Consider the following 25,980-nt stretch of genomic DNA (forward strand, 5'->3'; position numbering starts at 1 on the left):
GTGGATTATGAAATCGGCTTAATGGGTCATGATAAGCATTTGGGGAGGAAAAATGATAAAGGGGAACAACGATATAGTACGGTGTGCGCTGCACAAAATCAGGATCAGAAAGTATCGTGAGAAAGTTTCAGTTCAGTTTGGCATGTGCATGCCTGTGCTGAGTCATGAAATAAAAGTCTCTCTTGAGGCTCACTGTAAAAAAATGGTGCAAGCCATTTCTCTAAACCACAATTTTCTTTTTCTCCCCTCATTATTTATCTCTCAGACAAGCCCATGCAGCCTCAAACTATTTTACTCTGAACAGGAAGAACCTGATAAGGAAAGAAAGAAATGTAGAAGAGAGTGTCCAGATTCCAGTAAAACTAGGGCCTGACCTTCACCAGCTCATGGCCAAGGACTCTTCCCTTCCTCATTCTCTGTTCCAGGGTAAGCCACAGCTACAGAGGAAAATGACTGACCCTCAGCACCAGAGGGACCTCCCCTCTTATTCCTCCCTCTTCCTCCCCTTTCCTCCCCTCCTCTCTGCTCCCAACGTGAAAGGCAGCAGTCATGTTGACCCGAGTCTGAGTCCTAGCTCTGCCATTTACTCTGCAATCCCAGGACAAGTCATTTAATTTCTCTGATCCTCAGTCTTCTCAGCTATAAAGTGAGGAACTTATTCGTAAGATTGTAGTGGTGCTTAAATGAGAGAAGGTAGAGAAAGTATATTAGTATTTTAGTGCCTTGTATACTGCAGGTGCTCATGATAATAGCAGCTAACAGGGCCTGAACGCTATGTGAAGAAGTTTATCCATGTTATCTCTATTTCATCCTCTAAATGAGCTTACACAGGAGTAGGGAAGGTAACAGGGCAGACTCCAGTCAGGCTGCCTAGTTTCAAACCTCAGTTCAGTATCTTTTCACATGTTTAAGGGCTGTCTATAGTTCTTTCTTTCTGACTGCATTGTCTGCGTTTTAAAAAGGTGCTTTCCGGGCTTCCCTGGTGGTGCAGTGGTTGAGAATCTGCCTGCCAATGCAGGGGACACGGGTTCAAGCCCTGGTCTGGGAAGATCCCACATGCCACGGAGCAACTGGGCCCGTGAGCCACAGTTACTGAGCCTGCGCGTCTGGAGCCTGTGCTCCGCAACAAGAGAGGCCGCGATGGTGAGAGGCCCGAGCACCGCGATGAAGAGTGGTCCCCACTTGCCGCAACTAGAGAAAGCCCTCGCACAGAAACGAAGACCCAACAGTCATAAATAAATAAATAAATAAAAGACCGTGAATTTCAAAAAAAAAAAATTAAAAAAAAAAAAAGGTGCTTTCCTCGTAACCCCACATAATGACTTCGGCTTACATCATATTGGCCACACCTCTAACTACCAGGGAGGCTGGGAAATATAGTTTTTTAAGTAGGCGCATTTCAGTCTCCAGCAAAATAAAGAAGGTGATAAGGACGATACTGGTTAGGCAACCAGAGTCCTCGTCTTCAACAGTCTTATCTCGCTCTTGATTTAACCTTGAATTTAATTTTCAAAGGCCTATCCAGAGGGGGGAAAATGGAGGAAACAAGTAAGAACAGTTAACAGAGATAAGCTCTGAAAATGTGGCTGACGTGTCTAAATTGTAATCAATAATGTTTCGTTTCTTTTTTTTTTTCTGAACCATTCAGTTTCTTTAGGAAATGAGTTTACGAGTTTTCTATATCTGTTTAATATTAGAGAGACCAATACAGTCAGAAAATAGGGTTGAAAAAAATCCCACCTCATTAATTCCCTGACTGTGTAACCTTGGACAAGGTACCAAACGTCTCCGTGCCTCTGTTTTCTCATCTGTAAAATGGGTACAATAATAATCCCCATTAACAAAGTTGTTTTGAGGAAATGACGATATTTTTGAGCCCTCGTATCAGTGTCCGGCCCATAGTAAATGCTATATAGTTAGCATTTAATGAGTTGGCATTATTATTATCCCAACTTCACAGATGAAAGAATTGAGGCCCACAGAGACTGGCCAACCATCGCTCAGGGAATGGAAGAGCCTAAGATGGTTTAGCATTTAAAAAATTCCAGGGCAGGGGCTTCCCTGGTGGCTCAGTGGTTGAGAATCTGCCTGCTAATGCAGGGAACATGGGTTCGAGCCCTGGTCTGGGAAGATCCCACATGCCGCGGAGCAACTAGGCCCGTGAGCCACAATTACTGAGCCTGCGCGTCTGGAGCCTGTGCTCCGCAACAAGAGAGGCCGCCACAGTGAGAGGCCCGCGCACCGCGATGAAGAGTGGCCCCCCCTCTTGCCACAACTAGAGAAAGCCCTCGCACAGAAACGAAGACCCAACACAGCCAAAAATAAATTAATTAATTAATTAAAAAAAAAAATTCCAGGGCATCCCCTAGCGGTCCAGTGGTTAAGACGCCGCACTTCCACACATTAGAAGAGTATGCCTGGAGGACGCGTACCTGTGTAAATGCCCATGATCCATATAAGGGCATTCCCAACCCCTCAGAAGGCTCCCTGGGGTCTCCTCTCCGTCAACACCTCCTCCAAGTTAAATGCTGTTCTGATTTTTCACAGAAGATATTTTGCCTGTTTTGAACGTCGTCCAAATGGAGCCATACAGTATGTTTCTTTTATTATCCGTGGAGTTTGAAGTCCAGATGGTCCCACCCTAGGAACTGCCATCTTAACTATTATACTGTACTGCCTTTTAAAGCAATGACTGCTTAGGCTGCTCTCATTTTCCCCACCTCCTCATCCGGTCCCCTTTCAGCTCCACCCCTGAATCCTAGCTGTGCTTCAAGCCATCAATGAACGCTAATTAGTCAGTTCTGTGTTAGAAGGTACCCCTCCCCCCCGCCCCAGCAGGCCCCTCTGCCAGGAAGCATATGATAGGGCACATGTTGTCAAGAAGTGGGCCAATGGGAAGATGGCATATTCCAAACCGTCCACCATTCCACCAATAGGAAGGTGATGTTCCCGCCCCCTCCAACTGCCTCTGTAGAGCTGCCTCCGCCTCGTGCCCTTGCAGTTTGACGCCTTCCTTGTATCCTGAGAAGGTCCCCTCAAAGCTGCTTAAGGGGTGCAGGATGGCAGGCCCTGACTCCCTACATCTCTCCTGGGCCTTCTCCACACCTCCCCTCCCTGGAGTGGATGGGAGGGGAGGCTTTTCCAGACAAAAATAACATATATGTAAATATATATGTTTTCAGAGGTTTTCCCATGTTTTGTTTGTTTCTTTAATGGGATAATGCTTTGAGTTTTCTTTTTCTTTTTAAAGAAATATTATTTTAAAAATTTCAGTTATCTTTACAATTTGAACACCCCTCCTTCCTTTTTTTCTGAGTTCTGGGCGCTGATGAGAGCCATCAGCCTCCGTCTCTAGCCTCCACCTTGCCCCTCCGAGGTGAGGACCTAGGAGAGGCGAGAGGTGACACAAAGAGCTTGGGGTGGGGGGACAGAGGATGGGATGGGGTGAGTTAAGAAAGAGCAGGCACATACTTAAGAGTTGAAAGAGAAAGAAGGAATTTTAAGGTGTGAGATGGACTGGGAGGTGTAGACCAGCTTCAGGAATTACAGGGAAAATGAATAAAAGTGTAGGAAATGGATTGATAACCAAAAATTAGGATGTCCAGTTGCTCTGGATGAGGCATATTTAAAGTGCATTAAGGATCTCGAAGAGATTGGGGAAGAGCTACGCCTGATGGCTTTTGATGGTTATGAAAGATGGATCCCATAGGCCTTGAGTTTTTGGGGTGAAGGGAGGGTCTGAGGGACACTGTGTTGAGGTGTTCTCACAGTCATCTTTTCTCACCTTCTCTACCCCAAACAGGCATGACCCTGCTCTTTGTACTGGGCTGCATCTTCTTCCCGCTGAGCTTTGCTCTCCTCTGCTGGGGTCTGCAGAACCACTCCAACCTGCAGATGGAGAGACCAGAGGCCGTTCTGGTGGCATCCAAGTAAGAGGACAGGGTGAGGGCATCCTTCCTGGGGCCAGGGCTGGTGGAGCTGATCTCCTACTTTCAGGAAGAGTTAGTGATAAGAGCAGAAGCAAACTATGTGTGTATGTGAGCGTGGGTGGGTGGGTTGGAAATATAGAATCAAAAGACACTGTCTATGAGATCTCTTGCAAGTCATTTAACCTCTCTGAACTTCAGAGCCCCCATTTGTTTAATAAGAATACTCACCTTCCATTCTTCGTGGAGATGTTGTGTGAGGGTCAGGTGAATTCACGTCTGTAGAATAGGGGTAGGGAATTCCCTGGCAGTCCAGTGGTTAGGGCTCAGTGCTCTCACTGCCAGGGGCCCGGGTTCAATCCCTGGTCGGAGAACTAAGATCCCACAAGCCGTGTGGCCAAAATAAAATAGGGGTTGCAAACTCCCGCAAGTGACACGAGAGATGTAAGCTCTGTGGGGACTGTGTGAGCTGGAAGACTACTTTCATCCCATCCAGTGGGGGCAGCAGCTGCTCGGCTCCAGCCAGACATCATGGAGTTAAGAGTGTGGGCCCAATGTTGTCTGACCTTCTGATTTTTTTCTTAAAAGAAGTTGAACTTTTATGTGAAATCTAATTTTTAAACACTGACAAATAACTTAGAATTTAAGAAAATACTATACTGGCAACACCATACTGGCCAAACGAAACATGTTTATGGGCTGGCCTGGGCCCTTGTGCTGCAAATCTATGGCCTGTTTGACAACATTAGTAAAATACCTGTGAGTTATCACCAAACCTTAGGGAGGAGAGGGAGCCGGCAGAAGGCAGAACTTACTTGGGTGTCTGGAAGACAAAAAACCCATCTCTATCTGCTTTAATGCCCACTATCCAAAATGAAGCCACAGCTCCTTCACCAGGTCTGTGGCCCTCCCCACAACTCAGCACCACCCTGCGGCCTTGCTCATCTTTGGCTCTGGAGCTATGCAAACATGGTTTTGAAAGCCAGCTTTGCCAATTCTCATAGCTAGGTTATCCTGGGCAAGTTTTTTGTCTTTTTTTTTTTTTTTAATCTCTAAGCCTCAGGTTCCTGTCTATAAAACAAAGATACTACCATCTGGGAAGATTAAATAAGAATGAAATAAACCACCTCACCCCGTCCCCAGCACATAGTAAACACTCAGGAAGTTGGGTCCCTTTTCCGCTTAAGTGAAGCGCTGAGGTCAGGAAGCTAGGTCCACTATTGTCTCTAAAATTGTGCCCCACTCCTGCTGCCTAAAGCCAGAGACCTCTCAGGGTCTGTTCCTGCAGTATGCCACTAGAGGGCAGCACAAAACTGCAAATCCCAGTCCTTTGGGGAGGTGATGGCATGGGCTTTGGACAGGCAAAGGCAAATCGTAGGGTTACTATTGAGGCGTATCTTAGGACAGGCTTGGAAACCAAAGTATGGTTTGGGTAGCAGGGCCCCACGTCATGCAGAAGTCTACAGGGCAGTTGGTTTCAGGACGAGAAGGCCAAATTCCAGGGAGGCAGCATGAAAGGGTGAGAAGCAGCTCAGAGGCCAGCGTGGTTCTGGCGGGGCCTCTGACCTGCAGCGGGACTCTGGTCAAGTCACTGGGCCTTGGTTTCCTTGCAGTGGAATGAAGGGCTTGAATCAGCCAATCCCCAGGGTCCTTTCCCACATGGAAACTGGGCTGTGAAGTTGCGGAGGAAGGGGAGCCAGGAGCATAATAAACCTGAAGAAAAAGAGAGTGACCAGGGCTCAGGGGAGGCCGGGCAGCCTGGAGGACACGGGCAGCGGCATCATCGGGCTTGAAGTGGGTTTTCAGAGAGGCAGCACTTCCCCACCCTCTTCAAACCCTGGCGCCTAGTATGAGTGGTCTCTTGCGTTTTCTGAATTATGTGACCTTGGGGAGGGTCACTGAAGGCCTCAGGACCATTTCTTGACCTGTAAAAAGGGGACACATGTCGTTACCTCAGTGCTGTTACAATAGTTAGAGGAGATCATAGGACAGTCTTGCAGCGGAGTTGGGACCAGAGGCACCTCATGCATATATACCTCAGAGTTTCCCTCCCTCCCATTAGGGTGAAGGACGTGGGGGTCTCTGAGCCCAAAGGATACTGTGTTGAGGTGTTTTTATTCCCATCTGTTCCTTAAACTCATCCTTCAGAGACAGCAAGATGCGCCAACTTCTCCCGCTCCCCCCTCCAGGGAATCCTCTTTCTCTCTGCCGGAGTGGGTGCCCCTAAGCTGGGACCCCAAGGCCGCTGAGGGACACGTGTTGAGAGGCCTTGGCAGAGGAGGAAATGGCAGGCATTTGCAAAGTACTGGTGGGAAATGGGGTCAGGCCCATCTGGAGGCCCAGGGCCTCCTCCCAGCTGGCCAAGGAGCCCCAGGCCACCTCCCTCCCCAAGAGGAGAGCCGACCCTCCCCTGGCCCTCCCAGGCCGACCCTCCCAGGCAGTCCCCTGTGCCTGCCGCAGCGGCTGTCTCTTTAAGGGCCTCCCCCTCCCTCTTTCTCTGCTCCCCCCCACCTCTGTCGCAGCCGCTGCTGTGGTTCAGAGCTGCATGGGGAGATGCTGCTGCAGGTCCGGTTTCTTGGTGTCTGGTCGGTGCCATCATTTCCCTCCCCCTCCCCCGCCCGCCCCAAGCTGGTGACTTCCCGTCCCCCTCCCCCTCCCCACCGAGGGGGCAGGGGGCTGGGCATGAACTCTCCATAATGCCCCGTACAGCCTCCGGGCCGGGCCTCGGGGACTGTGGCGGCAGCGAGAGGCGGGAGAGCCGTGCTGACCGCTGACCACTTGCCCAGCTGCTCCTCTGTCTCCCCTCCCTCCCTTTCAGAGCTGGCACCACAGGCCCACCCCCCACCTCCCACCCCGCCTCCTCGGGCCCTCCCAGCCTCTCCACGTAAGCCCCCCCCCCACCTGCCTCTGTCCCTCCCCTCCCCCATCCGCATCCTCCTCGTCCTGTACCCCCTCCCTCTGTCCTCTCACCCGGTCCTCCCCTCCCCGGCTCTCTCCCAGCCCTCTGGCTGGCTTTCTCCTGCTCCCTTTCTCGGATCCTCCCTGTCCCCGTCTCTCCCCATTTCTCCAGTCTCATCTAACTCCCTTTCTCGGGTCCTCTGGTCTGACTCCCCAGCCCCATCCCGTCCCTGCCCTGTCCCCTTTGTGCCCCTTTCTCTTTCTCTCTCTCCTTCCCCGGCTTGGCGTCCCTTCTCCACCTCTAACTCCCTTCAGCTCGGCCTCCCTGTCCCTTCCCGGCCGCTCGCTCGGCTCCCTGCCCGAGGCCTGAGCACCATGCTGACCCCAATGGTGGCCGGAGGGGTGGTGTTCCCCGGACTCTTCCTGCTCTCCAAGAACACGCTCCAGCGGCTGCCCCAGCTGCGCTGGGGGGAGGCCGACGCGGTCATTGTCTCAGCCAGGTAAACTGCATCCCTTCCCCGCTGCCCCAGGCTCTATGGGGATGGAAGGGACCCTTGGCCCGGTGGGGACCGGGGGCTCCTGAAGTGGTCGGTGGGCTCTACCTCCAAGCTTCCCTCTCTCCTCGCTGCCTTACTCGCTGTCCCAGGAGACCTCATCCAAACCCAGCCATCTGGTCTACTAGTATTCAGACTGCTCTTCCTCCCTTTCCCATTCACCCTCCCACCCTCCAAAACAGGTCCGGCCTGTGACTAAAACATCCCTATAGGATATTAGAGAGCAAGGCAAGGGGCACAGAGCTGTGTATTATTCGGGGCATGTGTTTGGGGGAATGAGGGACAGAGGAGTGAACAGTGGAACTCTGCATGACCCTGGAATCCGGGCCAGAGTTGGGGAGGGGAGCGTGGTGGCAGGCAAGGAGAGAGCGGGAAAGTGACCAGGGGGAATCAGGGGCAACCGAGGGGCCGTGGGATAACCGGCACGATGACTGGGCAGCTAAGTGGTGCCAGAACAGGCCCGGGGGCTTCCCCCTGCCATCCTGTGCTGTGCACCCCCCCTTCCCTGGAAGGGACACCTTGTCATCAGCCACTCGTGCTCAGCAGCGTCTCACCTCACGATGACCTCCCTGGTGTCCTCCTGAGAGGAAGGCGACTCAGTGTCCAGTGAGGAACGGGTGAACCGAGTAGTAGCAGCCGGGCCAGTCCAGGAGCCTGAGGTGGTGTGGCTGAGTCCCGGGCAAGGCAGCCTTGGGGAAAGATGGGCAGGGAGCACCCAAGAAGTGCAGAAACTGGTCGGTAAGGAGAAACCAAGGGGCGCGTCTCCTCCCTCTACAGCTTCTCCCTCTTCCTCCCTAGGCTAGTGTCCTCTGTCCAAGCCGTCATGGCCTCCACAGCTGGCTACATCGTCTCCACCTCCTGCAAGCACATCATAGATGACCAGTAAGTGCCATGAGACCACCTTAGCCCCCATTCCAGCAGCCTGTGTGTATGTGTGACCCCTGAGCATCCCAGATCATCTAGGGGACTCCTTCAGTGGTCCCCAAGCCCTTAACTTGAGCCTGAGCAAGTCAACTGCAGTAGCTGCAACTCAACACCCAGGGATAAATTTATCCACATCCTGTCCTTAAAGGTCAGAACCAGGAGGAGAAGGAGCGGGGAGCAAAAAGGATTCTCAAAGCAGGTCCTAGGTTTCCCGGCCTCTAGGATCATAGTAGGTTCTGAATGTTGTTTCCTCCTGTACCCCCTCCCACCCTTTCACCCCTCGGACCCCATTTCCAACCAGCACCCAACTGGGGTGCTTCTCTACTCATGCCAGGCTCACCCCTCTCCTCCTCCCAGAATCCAGGTGTCCAGCCCCAGCTCTATGCATGAGAGGGACAGATGACACAAACAAGGCCACCAATGGTTAGGCGGTGGGGTGGAGAGTGGAGGGTGAAGAGGCCAAAAATTTGGCACTGGGAGCTGCTGCAGTGCCTGGTGCTTGCCAAAAACACCCCAGGCCTGAGAGGTGGAGCAGGAGGAGGGAGGAGAGGGGCCCTGTCCGTGGTGCTGACGGGCCAGCTCTAGGTTGACCCACGGGCCGCCACTGCAGAGTTGCCGGTGAGGGTGCTGATGACACCCCACGCTTAACTCCTGGTCCTGTTCCCCTCCTCTGGTGGCTGCTGAGCCCCAGGGACATTGTCTGGATGCCCCAACCCAGAGACATTCCCTCTTTCCCTCGAGTTCCTTCATCTGTGGAGTGAGGTCCATCCCTACCTGGAAGGGCTGCTGCAAGGAGGAATTGACTTGTGTGTGTCTAATGCCTAGAGCAGTTCTGGCCACACAGAGTGGATGCTAAACTCTTTCTTCAGACCCCCACCCCGGGGACTTGGCTTCCTCTTGTCCTCTCCCCCCATTCCCACCCCTGGGTCCAAGATGAGCCTGGATCCCCACACATTCCCTTCTCTCGCCTTCTTACAGAGGTCACTTTTCAGTTCTTACATTTTCTCCCCCACCCCACCCAGTCTGTTCTTGTCCCTCCCCGCTTAATCCTCAGCTGGGTGGGAAGGATCAGGGTTAATCCAGGGGCGACAGCTGTTCCTACCTCTGAGCACCTAATTGCTGAAGAGGGTGGGAATGGGTTTAACCCTGCACACTGAAGCCCAGGGCCTGGAGGTCCTGGAGCCCCATGAGCTAGTGGTGTCACCGTGTCTGCTGTGGCTGACTCTCCAGGCCACTCTCTGCTCTAACTTCTCTTGGGCCAGTTGGACCCCTTTCCGCCTTCCTGCCCTTCATCTCTAACCTGGGCCACTGCTTCCTCTCCTCTCTCTCTCCCTCCTGGTCACACACTCCAGCATGGGTCTCTGCTTCTCTTTTCCTGAAATCATCCCTGCTAGAGTGGGCTGCCTGTCCCCTTCCAGGCCAGCCTTCCCCAGGGTTCACCTTCTGTTTCCATCTCACCCCTGGTCCTCAGCTGGCCTGCCCTCAGGTCTCACTCCACTTCTCCCTTCAGCAGCTGCTCTTATTTTGTCCTCATATTTGCGTCCCTTCTGGCTGACTTTGCTTTCATCCCTCCACCGAGCTGGGCGAGTTCCCCTGGGCCTGCCTCTTCGACCTCCCACCCCACCTCGGACCTGTCACAGGACTACAGATTTAAGAGAAGGTGCTTCATGTGCTGACTCGAGAAGAAAAATGCAATGTTGCATATTCATGCACTTTTCATTTTTGTTTACTCTCTAAGTGCATGGAACTTTCTCTGCTCTTGACTCCTTTTGCTCAGCGTTTTCTCCTTAATGCTTGGCTGTACCTGAAAAAACAAGAGATGGGGCCACATTCAAGCAGAGCAAGCACCGCTGACAGCACCACCAACTCCCCAGTGGGGCCTGTCTGTGACCCCTGTCTCGAATCTTCTAGGGGACAGCAGGGCTGAGAGGGAGGGCTATGGAGCCAGACGTCTCATGTTTATTCCTTGGTCAGGTTACCTAGCCTCTCTCACCTGTAAAATGGGGTGACAACCATACCTACTTTTTATAGGCTTTCTTTTTTTTTTTTTTTTAATTTTTATTTATTTATTTATTTATTTTTGGCTGTGTTGGGTCTTCGTTTCTGTGCGAGGGCTTTCTCTAGTTGCGGCGAGCGGGGGCCACTCTTCATCACGGTGCACGGGCCTCTCACTATCGCGGCCTCTCTTGTTGCGGAGCACAGGCTCCAGACGCGCAGGCTCAGTAGTTGTGGCTCACGGGCCCAGTTGCTCCGCGGCATGTGGGATCTTCCCAGACCAGGGCTCGAACCCGTGTCCCCTGCATTAGCAGGGAGATTCTCAACTACTGCGCTACCAGGGAAGCCCTTATAGGCTTTCTGTGGGGAGTAAATAAGTTTGTGCGTGTAAAAGATTTAGAATATTAGAATAGTGCCCGCATGTAATAAGCAGTCAATTAATATCAGCCAATATGCTCTCTCCCCACCACTCCCAGAATTACTATTCTGCTGTAATTCGTCCTGATCTCAGCTGTTTCTCAGATCTGGTCTGACTTGTTTTCTCACTCTATCTCGGCCCTCAGGTCTGTGGCTGTCTTCTGGTCTCTCTTCCTTTTTCTCCCACCATATTGCAGAGAGAGAGAGAGAGAGAGAGGGAGAATATGAGTGAATGAATATGAAGAATGGGTGGGTCCTGAGGTCAGTCGGTGTTTGAATCCCAGCCCTACTACTTACCAGCTGTGTGATAGTGTGACCTTGGGCAAGTTTTTCACTCTCTACCCTTGTAACTTGAGAGTCCACTTCTGTCTCAGGGTTGTTACGAATATCACTTGAGATCTGACTCCCGTGCTGCATCCAGCATGGACCCCGGCACCTGGCAGCTGCCCTGTCCATCCCCTTTCCTCCTTGACCCACCTTTCTCTCTGTCCGACAGACACTGGCTTTCCTCTGCCTACACGCAATTTGCAGTGCCCTACTTCATCTATGACATCTACGCCATGTTCCTCTGTCACTGGCACAAGCACCAGGTCAAGGGGCACGGAGGGGACGAAGGGGGGACCAGAGCCCCGGGCAGCACCTGGGCCGTGGCACGCGGCTACCTGCACAAGGAGTTCCTCATGGTGCTCCACCATGCCGTCATGGTGCTCGTGTGCTTCCCACTGTCGGTGGTGAGTGGGGCTGCTGAGAGCCAGGGCCCCGTGTCCTGTTCATGCCAGCACTGCAGGAGCCTAGGAAGCCCTGGGTCCAGGTCCCAGCAGCAGGGCAGGCCCAGGATGGAGGGCCCCATGGAGGGTTTAATGAGCTCCAGCCCAGCCCCAAACAGCAAGAGGGTGGATCGCACTCAGCTGTGGTGCTTTGGAGCTGCAGTTACACGCCACTGCCTCTGAGACTCAGTTTCCTCATCTGTAGTATCAGGGATACCATCTCACCTGCAGGATGGTTGGAGGGTTACGGTGAGTTACTGCTCCCAGCTTAGCTACTGTTCACCTGTGCTCAGACTTTCAGAGTGAAGCATCCCCAAAAGTGACGGGGGTGGGGGTGGGGGTGGGGGGGCGGGGCAGGTGCTGCCCAGGAATCCAGGCTCAGGCCAGGCTGTTTCCTTCCTCTCAGGTGTGGCGTCAAGGCAAGGGAGATTTCTTTCTAGGCTGCTTGCTGATGGCAGAGGTCAGCACCCCCTTCGTCTGCCTTGGCAAGATCCTCATCCAGGTGAGAGGGGCAATGAGGGTTTTGAGCGTGACAGGAGGACCGGGGAAGGGCGGGCACTTTTAGGGACCGATTGGAGATGCTTTAAAGGACAGGTGAAGAGTCGGGGCTATAAGGTGGGGTATAGGGGAGGCGTCAGGGCGGAGGGGGGCGGGTGGAGGGGAGCGGGGCCTGGGGCCCCCTAACCTGGCCCCTGTCCGAGGGAGGCAAGGCAGGGAGGTGGGCCGAGGGGGAGGTGGCCCGGGGGCTGAGCCGGGGGCGTGGCCGGAGGCGCCCCGCCCCTCACCCCGCCCCTGTCTGCCCGCCCCGCCCGCAGTACAAGCGGCAGCACACGCTGCTGCACAAGGTGAACGGGGCCCTGATGCTGCTCAGCTTCCTCTGCTGCCGGGTGCTGCTCTTCCCCTACCTGTACTGGGCCTACGGGCGGCACGCGGGCCTGCCCCTGCTCGCCGTGCCGCTCGCCATCCCGGCCCACGTCAACCTGGGCGCCGCGCTGCTCCTAGCCCCGCAGCTCTACTGGTTCTTCCTCATCTGCCGCGGGGCCTGCCGCCTCTTCCGGCCCCGGGGCTCCCGGCCGCCCTCCCCCTGTCAGACCCAGGACTGAGGGTGGGACCGGGGGCCCTCCCCACCCCGCCCCTGCGCCGTGGGGACAGGGCTCTGGGGCTGCTGGGTGGGGGGCGGAGCCAGGGGCCTCTTGCCCTGACAGCCCCCGGGAACTGACAGATGGACTCCGAAGGGGTGGGGACACATCCCCTCAGGGGCTGAGGGCTGGGACCAGGTGAGTTGGAAGGCAGGGAGAGGGGACCTCTCCCTCCTTCCTAGCCCCTGTCTCCATCACCTCGCCTGGGCCCTGGAGAAGCGAAGGAAGAGGAAGAAGGCCCACCCCTTCCCAACCGCTAGGGCTCGAGGCTGTGGGGAGCCTGAGGGGACCAGGACTCACAGAATTGTCGGGGAGGCCCTGCTGCCAAGGCCATGCCAGCCCCCCTGCTGCAAACTCCTCTCAGCTCCCTGTCACCTGGGAGGGAGGGGACACCCTATCTAACGCCCGTGGGCTCACTCAGGGCTGGCCGTCCCCACTGCTCCTCTCCAGGGGAGGCAGGCCTGAGGAATCTTATTTATTTTATTAATTCGTCCGAATGCAAACTCGTTTGTGGGTGTTGGGGGAGGGAGGCGGTGGCTGCCCCCCAGCCTTCCCAGTGCTGAGCGACCCCGGGGCAGGTGGGGGGCCCCCGGTCCCTTCCCCCTTAGGCTGCACTTCTTGCCCTCGGGCCCTGGCATGTCCCTGGTGCTACAGACCTCTCAAGGCTTCCTCCAGTCTGGGGTCGGGGGACCCTGGGAGGTGCTTTACAGACCGCTAATAAAGACGATCTGCGTGAACGCCACCAAGGCCCTCGTCACCCAGTTCTTTGGGGCTGGGAAGGGAGCAGGCGCCTGGGGAGAGAAAGCACGATGACTGGTTGACCGCAGGACAGGGCAGGACCCCCGGGCTGGTCGCTGAGCAGTCAGGGAGAAAGAAGCGAGGACTTTTATTCATCAGCAGGAGAGGAGGGCGGGTATGGGCACTCAGGGCAGAGTCCAGGGCACTCGTCCGGCTTTTTAGGCCCCTTTCTCACAGCTCCTATGGGGTGTGGAGATCAGAGGTGGGAGGTCACGCCGCCGCCTCCCTGGACTTTGGGTCCTTCAGCCTCTCCCAAGGAAGGTTGAGGTGGGCGGGGCTTGGGGAGGGGGACAGGCCTTACATGTGTGTGCAGAACTGGAAAAGCAGGAAGAAGAAGGCCACCACCAGAGCGCCCACCAGGATGTGATGGAAGAGCCTGGAGTCGGAACCTGCTAGACAGTGAGGTTGAGACAGGGGCCCTGGACTCACCTCCAACCGAAGGGCCAAGGGCAGCTGTCCTCCAGGCCCCGGCAAGGAGAGCAGCCCCTTCTCAAGCTGGGTCATACCTGAGTTAACAAAGATGACAGGTCTCTCTCCAATGAACTGGGCCAGGGCCTGGAGCCTGGCTTGGTCCGAGTCTGGGTAATCAAAGAAGTCAGGTCTGTCTAGGAAGAGTGGAGACTCTGCTCCCCGGGTCAAGGCCTTGGCACTCTCCAGGCTGGGAGCTGGGGACCCAGAGCAAAGTCTGTGAAAGAGCCAAACAGACCCGTGCCCCCCACCCAAGAGGCTGAGGCAGACCCAGGGCCTGGCCAGGCCACAGAGCCCTAGTACAGCTGTGGAGGGCCTTGATTTTGTTCCAGGAACTTCTTGAGGGTCAGCTGAGCTCTCCATGAGAGAACCCACGCCAGGCAGGGAGGATGGGAGAGAAGCATGGAGAGCAAAGAGAAAAGCCCAGGCTTGGCCTCCCAGCCTCTCAGGGGCAGGCACCCCACACCCCAGCCTTCCTCCTTCCCACTGTTCCCAGGACAGCTTCCCACCTGATTCTATGGTCCCCAGCCCAGCCAGCCACATCCACACCTGCGCCCACTGCCACGGCCTCATCGCCCTTCCACTCCGGTGATGGGGTGACAGCTCTGTGATGTCACCGCCCAGAGCCATTCTGATCACACCCTCTAGGGTGAGGGGAGAGAGAAAGTGCTAGGATCTGGAATCCTTCCCCCCAAGCCTCCGAATCCAAAGGGAAGGGATTGGGACCCACAGAGCCTTTGGATTGATGCTGATGATAGAGCAATAACAGTGGAAGCCCCAGGATTTACAGATAGGGGGACTTGGTTGGGCAATCTTGCTGAAAGCCGGGACTAAGGAAAGCTGCATTCGTATAGCAGGCATAGTGGATTTGCGGGGGGAGGGGGGCCAGGGCTAAACATCTCCACTTACCCCTTGGATTGACCACAGATAGCATTTATTGAGCACTTGCTACTATGCCAAGTACTTTAAATGGACTGACTCATTTAACCATCATAAAATCCTATGAGGTAGGTACTGCTGCCCTTATCTTATAGAAGAGGGAGACAAGGCATAGATGGGCAAAGTGATGTGGGCAACACACTTCCCAATGGCATGTATTTTCCTCCCTGAGCCTACCCCCTGCCTCGTGTCCTCAAATGCAGGGGCACAGGGGTCTCCCCCATGCCCAAACTCTGTCTCTTAGTGCTCAGCTGAGGACAGCCCTAGGGTTAGCAACCTAGACAAATAACAGGCATTTCCACTAGGTGGCAGCAGTGTCCATGCCTGCCTGATTGTTTCCCTGTTCTTGCCCAAGGAAGGCACAGCTCCCAGGCTCCAGGCCCTCCCGCCTCATCCCATCAGGTTGCATCAGGTGCTGCAGGGAAAGGTATTGCAGGCATGGGGGTTGTCAGAGGAAGTCCCCTGGCCCATCTCGGGGCAGGTCTCTTGGTCATGCACAGAGCCTTCACAGGCTCCCCCTCTCTGGGTGGGCTCCCCCAAGCGCCATCCCATTTCCCCTTTCTAGTTTCTGCTTTTCCCTTATTTGTCACTTCCCAACAGCCACTTTCACTCCTCTTGCCCCCCCCCCCACAACCAGTGGCTAAGAATTAGCTCCCTTCTGATTGGCAGGTGGACCTGTCTGTCACACATGTGTCCCACCCCACCCAAGCCCAAGGACACTTCAGGGTCTCCTTGGTTTTATTACACAGTTGCCTGTTCAGCAGCTTCTGACAGTCCCAGTTCCATGATATGCCCCACGCCAGGCCTGTGTCTGTGGCGTGTATGAGGTCCTCTGTCCTATGGAAGGAGGCTCCTTCCTCCACTGGATTCATACCCCTCATCTTTCCAATCCTCAGGGACTACCCAACCATTCTCCTAACAACAACGCTGAGAGGTACTTGTCAGGGTCAGCTTCTACTTCCTAAACAAGGAAAAGGCGCAGAGAGAAAAAAAAGGGGGGGAAAGAGGAGACAGACTAACAGCTATGGGGCCTCCTGCAGGACTGGCTCTTGTGGGCGTCTTTTCCCTACTCTTACCTCTTCTAAGAAAGAGGAAGTGATTTACCCAATGACACAGGCATGTGAGGGGCGGCAGGGACTCAACCTGGCTCCAGGCTCTGGCCCAAGGCTCCCTCCCCAAGTCTGCATGCAGCTGCCCTTGGGGGCTTAGCTGGGAGACGGGGTCCTGGGAGAAGGGGTCCAGATCCCTTAGCCTTTGGAGTGGATTTGGCAGTTTCCTCCATTGCCTCAAAAGAACACTGCTGTCCTCTCTACCAGAAAAGGCCCTTTGGACACAAGCAGTGAATTATCCATTCATTTATTCATCCAACCATTAAATAAATGTATTGAGCTCCTGTTATGTGCTGGGCTCCATTTATGGCTTAGATAGAAATCACCAGGGCATGGTCTCTGCCCGCGGGGACCACAGGGGAGAGAACTCAGGGATGCACATCGTTAAGAGTATAGACAGACAATCCCTAAGGGGCTGTCTACACTTGCTGTCATCGCTCCCTCACCTTTAGTGTATTCTTCAAACCCTTCAGACCTGGCTTTGTCCCTCCCACTCCACTGAAGCCACTTTGGCCAGGTCTGCCAATGACCCCATAACTCGCCACATCTAACGATTATTCTGTCTTTTTACTTCTGTCATCTAATGGTTGGTTCTGTCTCTCAGAATCCCTGCCTCCAGGCATGGGGGCCACACTCACCAGTTTTCTCGACTGCTCCTCCTCTGAGCTGCTCAGGCTTGGACCTTCTCTTTTCTATCTATACCCTCTCTCCCTAAGTGATCTCATCCAGTCTCATGGCTTTAAATACCATCTATATGCTGGTGACTCACAAATGTATATTTCCAGCCCAGCCCTCTCCTCTCCTCCAGACTCCCCTACCCAGCTTCCTGCTTCATGGCTCTGTATGTCCAAAAACATCTCAAACTCAATAGATCCCAAGTGGAGCTCTTGATTCTCCTATCTCAAACCTACGCCTTCTTTCCATTGCAGCAAATGGGCTCACTATTCCTCTAGATGCTCAGCTCAACAACACAAAAACCTAGGAATCGTCTCAAACCCCTCCCTATTTCTCTTCTGACAAACCCATAATCAAGACTTGTTGGCTGCGACTTCCCTGGAGGTCCAGTGGTTAACACTCCATGCCTCCACTGCAGGGGGCGCGGGTTCGATCCCTGGTCAGGGAACTAAGATCCCACATGCCACCTGCGGTCAAAAAAAACAAAAAAAAAAGACCTGTTGGCTCATCTCCAACCTAAATCTCAAATCTATCCACTTCCCTTCCCCTCCAGCGCCGCCTTGCCCCCCCTCATTCAAGCCAACCCTATGTCTCATCTGGCTTATTGCAACGGCCTATGCACTGCTTGATCTCTATTCCCTCTTCCCCCCAGAGAGAACAAACCAGAACACGTGGATCCACTACTTAAAACCCTCCAGTGGCTTCCCTTGGCTCCTGTGTTATTTTGAACTTCTTACCCTGATCTGTGAGACTCTTGTCTACCTACCCACCTCGGGTTTTCCCGAGCTTCCCTTCCTCAGCACACCCCAGCCTTTGCACACACCTCTGCCTAGGACACTCTTGCCCCCAACTTGACCCAGTAATTCCTCCTCATCTTCCAGGTCTCAGCTGAGACGACACTTCCCCTGGGAAGTGAACCTGAGTTTTCTGACCATCCCCTGTCACCGCATCAGTCTGACTGCACTGGAGTTGTCTGTGTATTTGCCTGTCTCCCCTACAAGCCTGTGAAGCCAGAGATCATTGACCTTGGTCATAGCTGTAGCACCACAGTATAGAATAAGTATTCAATAAATATTTATTGGCTTAATGGATGGATGAAAAGCCTTTCCACCTCTGGACAAACCAGGGCTCAGAACTGTCTGTATTTTCCCCTGCGACTGGCTGCAACTCCAGCCTCATCCTTGCCTTCCTGCAACAAGGCTTTCTGGAGGTGAGCTGCTGGGCCTGAGCTAAACCCCAGGAGAAGAAAGCAGTGCAGGAAGCAGGGCTGGGCTTCTTGCCCAGCTCGCCCCTCCTTTTACTGCAGGCCCAGGTCTGCCTCTCCCCAAACCCACCCGCCCCTGGACGGTGTCTCCCTTAGTCCTGCCTCCTCCTTTCTTATCCTGGAGAACCTCAGAGGAAACCTAATGGTTGCCTTTATCTAAAAAAAGATATTATTTTAGTGTATTCTTTTGAGTAGGTAACATATGCACATGGTACAAAATAAATCCTCTTCCTGCCCTCCCCTGCCTCACAGCAGCCTCCTCAGAGGTCACCATAGTTACCACTTTCTTGTGCAGCCTTCCAGGAATAATTTATGCACAAATAAACAAACATATATAAGCGCTCTTTTTTTTTTTTTTTTTTTACTCAAATGGCAGCATTCCATTCATGCTCCTCCTTACCTTAGTTTTTTCAGTTACCATGAGATTGTGAAGATGATTCTGTACAAGTACAAAAAGGGCCTCTTTCTTCGTCATGGCTGCATGTTATTTCACTGTGTGAAATTCTCATAACTGATTGAACCAGTCGTGGACATTTAGGTTGTTTCCAGTCTTTTGCCATTGCAGACATGCTGCAGTTAATAGCCTTGAACTTCTATTGATTTGCTCATGGGCCAAATCCTAGAAGTGGATTTTTTGGATCAAAGAGTCTGACAGTGGCTATGTAACTGAAAGTGGGGTCCGGCTGCTTGCTGCGCAAAAGCCAATAAAGGGGCAAGGTTGGTGCAAAGGAAAGTTTGCTTTATTTTGGATGCTGGCAACCAGTGTGGAGGGTGGACTCCTGTCCAAAGGGCGACTCCCCCCCACTGACAATCAGTGGGCAAGAGCTTTTTTTTTTTTTTTTAATTTATTTATTTATTTTTATGGCTGTGTTGGGTCTTCGTTTCTGTGCGAGGGCTTTCTCCAGTCGCGGCAAGCTGGGGCCACTCTTCATCGCGGCGCGCGGGTCTCTCACTATCGCGGCCCCTCTTGTTGCGGAGCACAGGCTCCAAACGCGCAGGCTCAGCAACTGTGGCTCACGGGCGCAGCTGCTCCGCGGCATGTGGGATCCTCCCAGACCAGGGTTCGAACTCACGTCCCCTGCATTGGCAGGCAGACTCTCAACCACTGCGCCACCAGGGAAGCCCAAGAGCTTTTATAGATGGAGGGAGGGGGCTACATGCAGAAACAGCACAGCTCTGACAGTCATGTTGAAATTGGTCCTGCGGTGGTCTGATCAGTGTCATCTTGATTGTTTTAAGTACAGTTAGTCTTTAGTTCCAGGGTTGATTTGTTCCCATTTCTTGGAGGCCAGTTCTTGGAATTGTGGGAGCTTATGTCATGGCTACAGTCTGGTCATCATGTAGTTAACTTCTTCCACCTGGTGCGGGTTTCAGTATCTACAAGACAGCTCACGGGAGATGGCTCAGAATATTATCTATAGCCCTTGAGAAGGAACTAAGGGTCCTTAACTATGCTTAATGACTAAACTATTATTATTTAGTCTTGCTGGACTGTTTTCCTTTGTTTCTGCATTTTCTCACTTCTCTGATTAAACGCATTCTTTTTTAAAAATTTATTTATTTATTTATTTATTTATTTTTGGCTGTGTTGGGTCTTTGCTGCTGCGCCGCGGGCTTTTCTCTAGTTGTGGCTCGCGGGCACTAGAGCGCAGGCTCAGTAGTTGTGGCTCATGGGCTTAGTTGCTCCGCGGCACGTGGGATCTTCCCGGACCGGGGCTCGAACCCGTGTCCCCTGCATTGGCAGGCGGATTCTTAACCACTGCGCCACCAGGGAAGCCCTAAACTTATTGTTTGGCTAAAGTTTTCCCACAGACAAAAGGCAGGCTGAGGACACGGAGGGGCAAAGACCATAGGGTCCTGCTCCATTTCAGCTACAGAGGTGGTGCTCATTTACCCACAGCCTCACCAACACTGTGTGTTAACATTTGCTTTGAATTTCACCATTTGATGGGTGACAAGTGGTATCTCAGTATAGTTTGGTTTTACATTTCTCTTACTTTAAAAAAATTGGGGTAAAAAATCCACATATGAATGAATATCTTAGCCGTTTTCAGTCACAAAGTTCAGCAATGTTAAGTATATTCACATTGCTATGCAACCTAAAATCACAATATTTAGTGATGCCAAACTAGTGCCAGGCCTAGCATGCGGCAGCCTTTGCTCCCCAGTAGTGGGGGAGACAGAAATGGAAACAGACATGACAAACCAGCGCTACCAGAGCTGAGACAGAACTGGAAGCTGGGGGCTGGGCTGGGGGTGGGGAGATGTTCCAGTAAGTCTCTTAGGAAGAGGGGGTCCAGGATGACCCCTGAAGAAAGGAAAGATCTTCCAGGCTGAGGAACTTGTATGAGCAAAGGTCCACAGGTCTGAGAGATCCAGGTGTGTTCTGGGAACCGCAAGTAATGTTCCTGAGAGCCAGCAAGATGAGCACGGGGGATATTACAGAAGTCAGGGTCTTGGGCTGAAGGGCCTTGAAGGTCACTGTGAGGACTTTGTCACTGGGGGCTGGCAAGTTTTGGACAAAGGAGAGCCAAGATCAAAGGCTGGAGTTAGACTGACAGGCAGGTGGCAGGGCTCAGGTGAGAGACAGCAGAGAGGGGAGGAAGGCCTGCAGGGCTCTGAGCCATTCAGAGAGAAACCCCACGCTCCACTCCACCTGAGGGACAACTGGAGATGGGAGGGTGAGGGAAGGCGGATTCCCAAAGGAGATGCCATCCCTGAGAGGGGGACTTGGACCCTCGGGGGCTGGGTTGGGTCACAGGAGAGAAGCCTGAACAGCTAAAGGAAGGAGGCGTGGGGGGAAGCCACAGCCTCAGACCTCAGACTGTCAGCTTTCCCAGCCAGGGTCCGAGACCCCGAGATTTCAAACCAGGGGCCGCAGGCGGATCAGACCCCCTTCCCCAGCCCGTTCCTGGGTCACTGCGGATCTCTAAGCCCCGCCCCCACAGGCCCCGCCCCTACGGAAATTTGGTAGGGGAGGGCCAGACACCCTCCCCTCCTCCTCCAAGCGCTCTCTGCGGGGGAGGGGCATAAGGACGCGTGAGGTGGGGGGCGGGGGGGAGGAGGAGCCGGCGTCGCCATGGCAACTAGGCCGGTGGTCTGCCCTGGAGACCCGGGAGGGGAGCTAAGAGAGAGGGGCGGAGGGAGGCTCCGCCGGCTCGGCGCGGGGGCGGCGCGGGGGCCCGGGTCTCCGGGGAGGAGTTGGGGAAACACCGGGCAGTTCTCACTGGGTTCCTGGCGGCGCAGGGAGCCCGTGTGTTTGCGAGCGTGTGTATGCGAAGTTCTCCGGGGTGAGTGTGCCAGCGCGTGTCTGGGTTTGTGCATGACTGTGGTGTGCGCACGTGGGCGCAGGCGTGTGCGCGGGAGTGCCCCTGCAAGATGCGTGTGCCAGCCTGCCCGTGAATGTGTGTGCACCCGTGTGCGCTCCTAAGTGTGCCCGGGCGGGCGCCGGCGGGAGAGTCCCGCCCCCTCCCCAGCCTCCGTCCGCCCCTCCCCGCCCCGCGCCGCCTGCGCCGGCTGCATCCTCGCCTCCACCTCGCTCACCCCCCTCCTCCCCGCACTTTCTCCTGCTCTCCCTCCCTCTCGGCTCAGACTGCCGGACTCAGCGCTCTTCTCGCCGGCCGCCCTGGGAATCGCCGGCTGCCACCGCCCAGCTCGCACCCGCTGGCCCCCCAGTGCTTGGGCACCTGTTGGAGGCGCAGAGACAGGTGCAGGGGGCTGGGCTACCGGGGGCGAGAGGGTGAGGGTGAGTGTGTGTTAGCCTGTGTGTGCCCCTGGGGGTGTTTAGCTCTCCGGAGGCTGTAATTTCTGGCTCCTCTGGAGAGCCAATTTCAGGAGGAGGCATCTGAGGCAGGGGTCCTCACCTTGGGTGGCAGTGGATGGGGGCCCAGGCAGGCGGGCAGATCCTGGGGCTGAACGAACGGACAGTGGGAAGTGAAAACCTAAGAGGTGGGTGACCCCCAGACCAGACAAGCGCCTGGTGCAGAAGGATAGTCAGAGCCTCAGAGAGACAGAGGAGGGGGCCTATGGGGAAGCTTCAGGGGTAGGCACGGCCCAGGGCAGACAGAAGCCCAGAATGAGGGGCTGGAGCTGGGAAGAGGACAGAGGGACAATCTAGAGGAAAGTGGGCAAGGCTGAGGTGGAGCCAGGACCTATCTGGGGGGAGTGGGCTGGCAGCCCAGCCCCGTGGAGCACAGCTTGGGGTCTGGAGGGCCCAGGCCTTCTGCCTGCCCGTCAGCGGGCACAGGCTGCCCTCTCCCTCAGCACCTAGGAAGGGAGGCCAGTGAGGGCCCACACACCCCGGCGGGTGCCGCCTGGCCCTCAGCCAGCAGACGGGTAGGTTTGAGAAGTCAGCCCCGGGCTCAAGCTCTCTCGAACCTCCCTCCCCCAGCCAGGGGTGCTGCATGAGGGGCCGGAGGGGCGATCGCATGACCATCAACATCCAGGAGCACATGGCCATCAACGTGTGCCCGGGGCCCATCCGGCCCATCCGCCAGATCTCTGACTACTTCCCCCGCCGGGGACCAGGACCTGAAGGGGGTGGCGGGGGCTTCGGAGAGGCCCCTGCTCATCTGGGCCCCCTGGCCCTGGCACCTCCTGCAGCCCTCCTTGGGGCCACCACGCCCGAGGATGGAGCTGAGGTGGACAGCTATGACTCGGATGATACCAGTGAGTCTGCGGGCTTGAAGGGCCCAGGGTGCTAATGGGGGCCTCCAGGCTTGTGGGAAGGGGATGCGGCCCTGCTGGGGGTGGGGAGGTGGCGGGCACCACCACCACAGCTGCAGTCAGAGTGGAGATTACAGCTTCAGCTAGGCTCAATATTCAATATTTCTGCTGAGACACTCAACCACCCACAGAGCACCAGTTGCAGCTCAGCCAGGGACCCAGACGTGCACACACTCGCAGGCTGACAGGCACAGACACGTACAAACCTTCACAGCTGGCACACGTAGCAGGCCTGCCCACCCGTCTCTCACACACACCTGTCTTTACTCACGGACTCAGGTTACCTCTTCCCTCTTCTCCAGCCGCCCTGGGCACGCTGGAGTTTGACCTTCTCTACGACCAGGCTTCCTGCACTCTGCACTGTAGTATCCTCAGGGCCAAGGTGGGTACTCCCTGCCTCCTGAGAGCCCTGGCCCTGTTTGTCTCCTACCCTGAGATGGGTGCGCTTCCATCCTCCCTCCCCTTCCCCAGGCCTGACTCCTGCTCCTCTCCCAGCACCCATCTTGGCTCTCCAGCCCCCAAGGGTCCACACTGCAGAGAGAGGGAGGGAGGGTGGGCCGGCTGGGAGCTCACAGCCCTCTTCCCTCCCCTCCTCCCCAGGGCCTCAAGCCCATGGATTTCAATGGCCTGGCCGACCCCTACGTCAAGCTGCACCTGCTGCCTGGAGCCTGCAAGGTAACGGCCTCCCCCTCCCCTTGCCCCCCAGCCTGACCCAGCTTGTGGGTCTGCCCCCAACCTTCGTCTGCCTCCAGCCTCTGTGGGTCTGGGGGACATGTACTGTGAACACTTCGTCCCCACACCTAAGGCCAATAAGCTAAAAACTAAGACTCAGAGGAACACGCTGAATCCCGTGTGGAATGAGGACCTGACGTACAGCGGAATCACAGATGCTGACATCACCCACAAGGTGCTCAGGTGAGGGGTCCGTCCTCCCGGTTACCAACGAGTCCAGCTCAGCACCTCCTTGGGGACAGCTGTCATTGGAACCTTCTTTGGTTGGTCGACCCACCTCCCATTAAGCCCTCAGATGCTCTAGAACCATCAGTGGCTCCCTATCCCCTTCAGGATTCCCCTGCCTGGATTCCTGCCCTCCAAATAGCTCCTACTGCTCCTCCAACAGAGGACCGCCCTCTTGCGACTGGTCGGGTTCCTATCTCCTGACCTTTGCCTGTCGTGTCTCTTCCTGCTTCCTCTCTCTGCCGGCCTAAATCCCACTCATCATTTGAGGCTCTGCCTCCTCCTGCAATCTTTCCCTGGTCACTGAGACCCCTTCTCAGAGCCCCTGACTTAAGTCAGACCTATGCAGCAGAGGTCTGCCCATTCTGCTGCCCGTGTCTCCCTAACATCTCTAAGGAGTGAAGTCTCAAACGACAGAAATGGGAATGAGGCTTAGGGAGGTTAAGTGACTTGCTCAAGGTCATGCGGTTGCTAGGTGGCGGAGCTGGGAATTGAACACCTCTACATGACACAGCTGCTCGAGAGTGTCACAGCAGAAGGCAGGGAAAGGGGCTGCAGACCGAGACGGATGGAAGTAAAAGCAATAATCTCTTAATTGCTGGGCTCATGAGTCTCTCCCAGACTGGCTCCCTGCTCCACACAGGAAAGGACAGGGGCTCTAGGGGGAGGTATGCGCTCCTGGTCCAACTGCTCAAGGCTCCTTCAGGCCCTTCTAGCTCTTACGTCCTGGACCCGTGACCCACATCCACCAGTGCACACCCTGTGCATGTTCAGTTGGATCCTGTCCCCAGGCCCCCCTGAATGGAGGCAGTATGTGTGTGTGTGTGTGTGTGTGTGTGTGTGTGTATGTGTGTGTGTGTGTGTGTGTGTGTGTGTGTGTGTGTGTGTGGTAGCGTTCCCAAAATTTGTGAGGGCTTCCTCAAGGAGCTGAGCAGGTCCTGATGGGCCAGGGACAGCCTGGGCAGCTGGAAAGGGAGGGGCAGAGGAAGAGGGCAAATCAAAGCATCCTCCCCCAGCTCCAGGCCTGGTGCTCCCCACACAGCCCTGAGACAGCCCATTTTACAAGTGAGGTGTAGAGTATTTAGGGCAGAGCTGGGACCAGCCTCGAGTATTCAGAGTTCAGTCGGAGGACCTTTCTCCCACACTGGACTGGGGCTCAGGGACCCCAGGGGGCCTTGACCCTGCAGTTCCCCACCAGGATCTCCGTCTGTGACGAAGACAAGCTGAGCCACAACGAGTTCATCGGGGAGATCCGTGTACCCCTCCGCCGCCTCAAGCCTTCACAGAAGAAGCATTTTAACATCTGCCTTGAGCGCCAGGTCCCGGTCTGTGCCGGGCTGCGGGGTACCACGGGAAGGGGGCCCTGGGGAGATCAGGTTTCCAGAACTTTGTCTTTGCCCCCTCAGCTGGCTTCACCCTCTTCCATGTCTGTGGCGCTGAGGGGCATCTCCTGTTACCTGAAGGAGGTGAGCCACCCACAGGGACCGCATCTGGGCGGGAGGTGGTGAGGGTGGCGGCTGACGCCCGCGTCTGCCGGCAGCTGGAGCAGGTGGAGCATGGGCCTGGGCTGCTGGAAGAGCGCGGGCGCATCCTGCTGAGCCTCAGCTATAGTTCTCGGCGCTGCGGGCTGCTGGTGGGCATCGTGCGCTGCGCCCACCTGGCTGCCATGGACGTCAACGGCTACTCCGACCCCTACGTCAAGACGTGAGCCCTCCCTAGGGACTTGCCACCAGCCCCATCCTCTTCTGGGCCTGGCCTGTCCCTGACTGACCTGCTCCCCCACCCCGTCCCTCCTCCCCCTCGGCAGGTACCTGAGGCCGGACGTGGATAAGAAATCTAAGCACAAAACCTGTGTGAAGAAGAAGACCCTAAACCCGGAATTTAATGAGGTAAATGGGGCAGAGGCCAGAAATCGAGCGGGGCTGGGGCTGGGAGTGGGGGCAGCGCCTCATGGAAGGTGTGGCTTGCCCTGTCCCAGGAGTTCTTCTACGAAATGGAGCTCTCCACTCTGGCCAGCAAGACTCTGGAAGTCACAGTCTGGGACTATGACATTGGCAAATCCAACGACTTCATCGGTGAGGGAGGAGCCCGCTGGGTGGTGCTGATGGAGGGCAGCCCGGCAGAGAGCCCGGCCCTGACCTTACCTGCCTCTACTGCTCCCAGGTGGCGTGGCCCTGGGGCCGGGCGCCCGGAGAGAGGCCCGGAAGCACTGGAGCGACTGTCTGCAGCAGCCGGACGCAGCCCTGGAGCGCTGGCACACCTTGACCAGCCAGTTGCCCCCGGCAGCTGGAGCCCTGCCCTCAGCCTGAGCAGGACAGCGGCCACCCAGCACAGGGCCCTCAGGGCCGGGCCCAGTCGGCAGCCTTCGCACGAGTGTGTTGCACGTTTACATGGGGTGGAGGCCCCACCCCGCACTACTTGTCTT

The 25,980-nt window shown here is 55.4% G+C and overlaps 3 protein-coding genes across 3 annotated transcripts; 2 read left to right on the forward strand and 1 right to left on the reverse strand.

Moving 5' to 3' along the window:
- The first annotated feature begins 7,199 nt into the window (after positions 1-7,199).
- Positions 7,200-12,584, forward strand: TLCD3B (TLC domain containing 3B). Its single transcript, XM_059897420.1, has 5 exons — positions 7,200-7,324; positions 8,177-8,260; positions 11,211-11,445; positions 11,888-11,983; positions 12,297-12,584. The coding sequence occupies exons 1-5, from the start codon at positions 7,200-7,202 to the stop codon at positions 12,582-12,584; spliced, it is 828 nt and encodes a 275-aa protein (XP_059753403.1).
- A 992-nt stretch (positions 12,585-13,576) lies between these two features.
- On the reverse strand, positions 13,577-14,459 carry C15H16orf92 (chromosome 15 C16orf92 homolog). Its single transcript, XM_059897421.1, has 4 exons — positions 14,396-14,459; positions 13,925-14,083; positions 13,720-13,807; positions 13,577-13,598 (listed from the first exon to the last, which is right to left on the reverse strand). The coding sequence occupies exons 1-4, from the start codon at positions 14,457-14,459 to the stop codon at positions 13,577-13,579; spliced, it is 333 nt and encodes a 110-aa protein (XP_059753404.1).
- A 7,817-nt stretch (positions 14,460-22,276) lies between these two features.
- On the forward strand, positions 22,277-25,910 carry DOC2A (double C2 domain alpha). The gene is made up of 10 exons (XM_059897037.1): positions 22,277-22,541; positions 22,901-22,980; positions 23,199-23,273; positions 23,404-23,513; positions 24,754-24,880; positions 24,962-25,021; positions 25,096-25,259; positions 25,363-25,444; positions 25,534-25,630; positions 25,719-25,910. Exons 1-10 carry the CDS (start codon positions 22,277-22,279, stop codon positions 25,862-25,864), a joined length of 1,206 nt encoding a protein of 401 aa, XP_059753020.1. The 3' UTR covers positions 25,865-25,910.
- The last annotated feature ends 70 nt before the right edge of the window (positions 25,911-25,980 follow it).

Source organism: Balaenoptera ricei, chromosome 15, assembly GCF_028023285.1.
Source record: "Balaenoptera ricei isolate mBalRic1 chromosome 15, mBalRic1.hap2, whole genome shotgun sequence".
Lineage (NCBI taxonomy): Eukaryota > Metazoa > Chordata > Mammalia > Artiodactyla > Balaenopteridae > Balaenoptera > Balaenoptera ricei.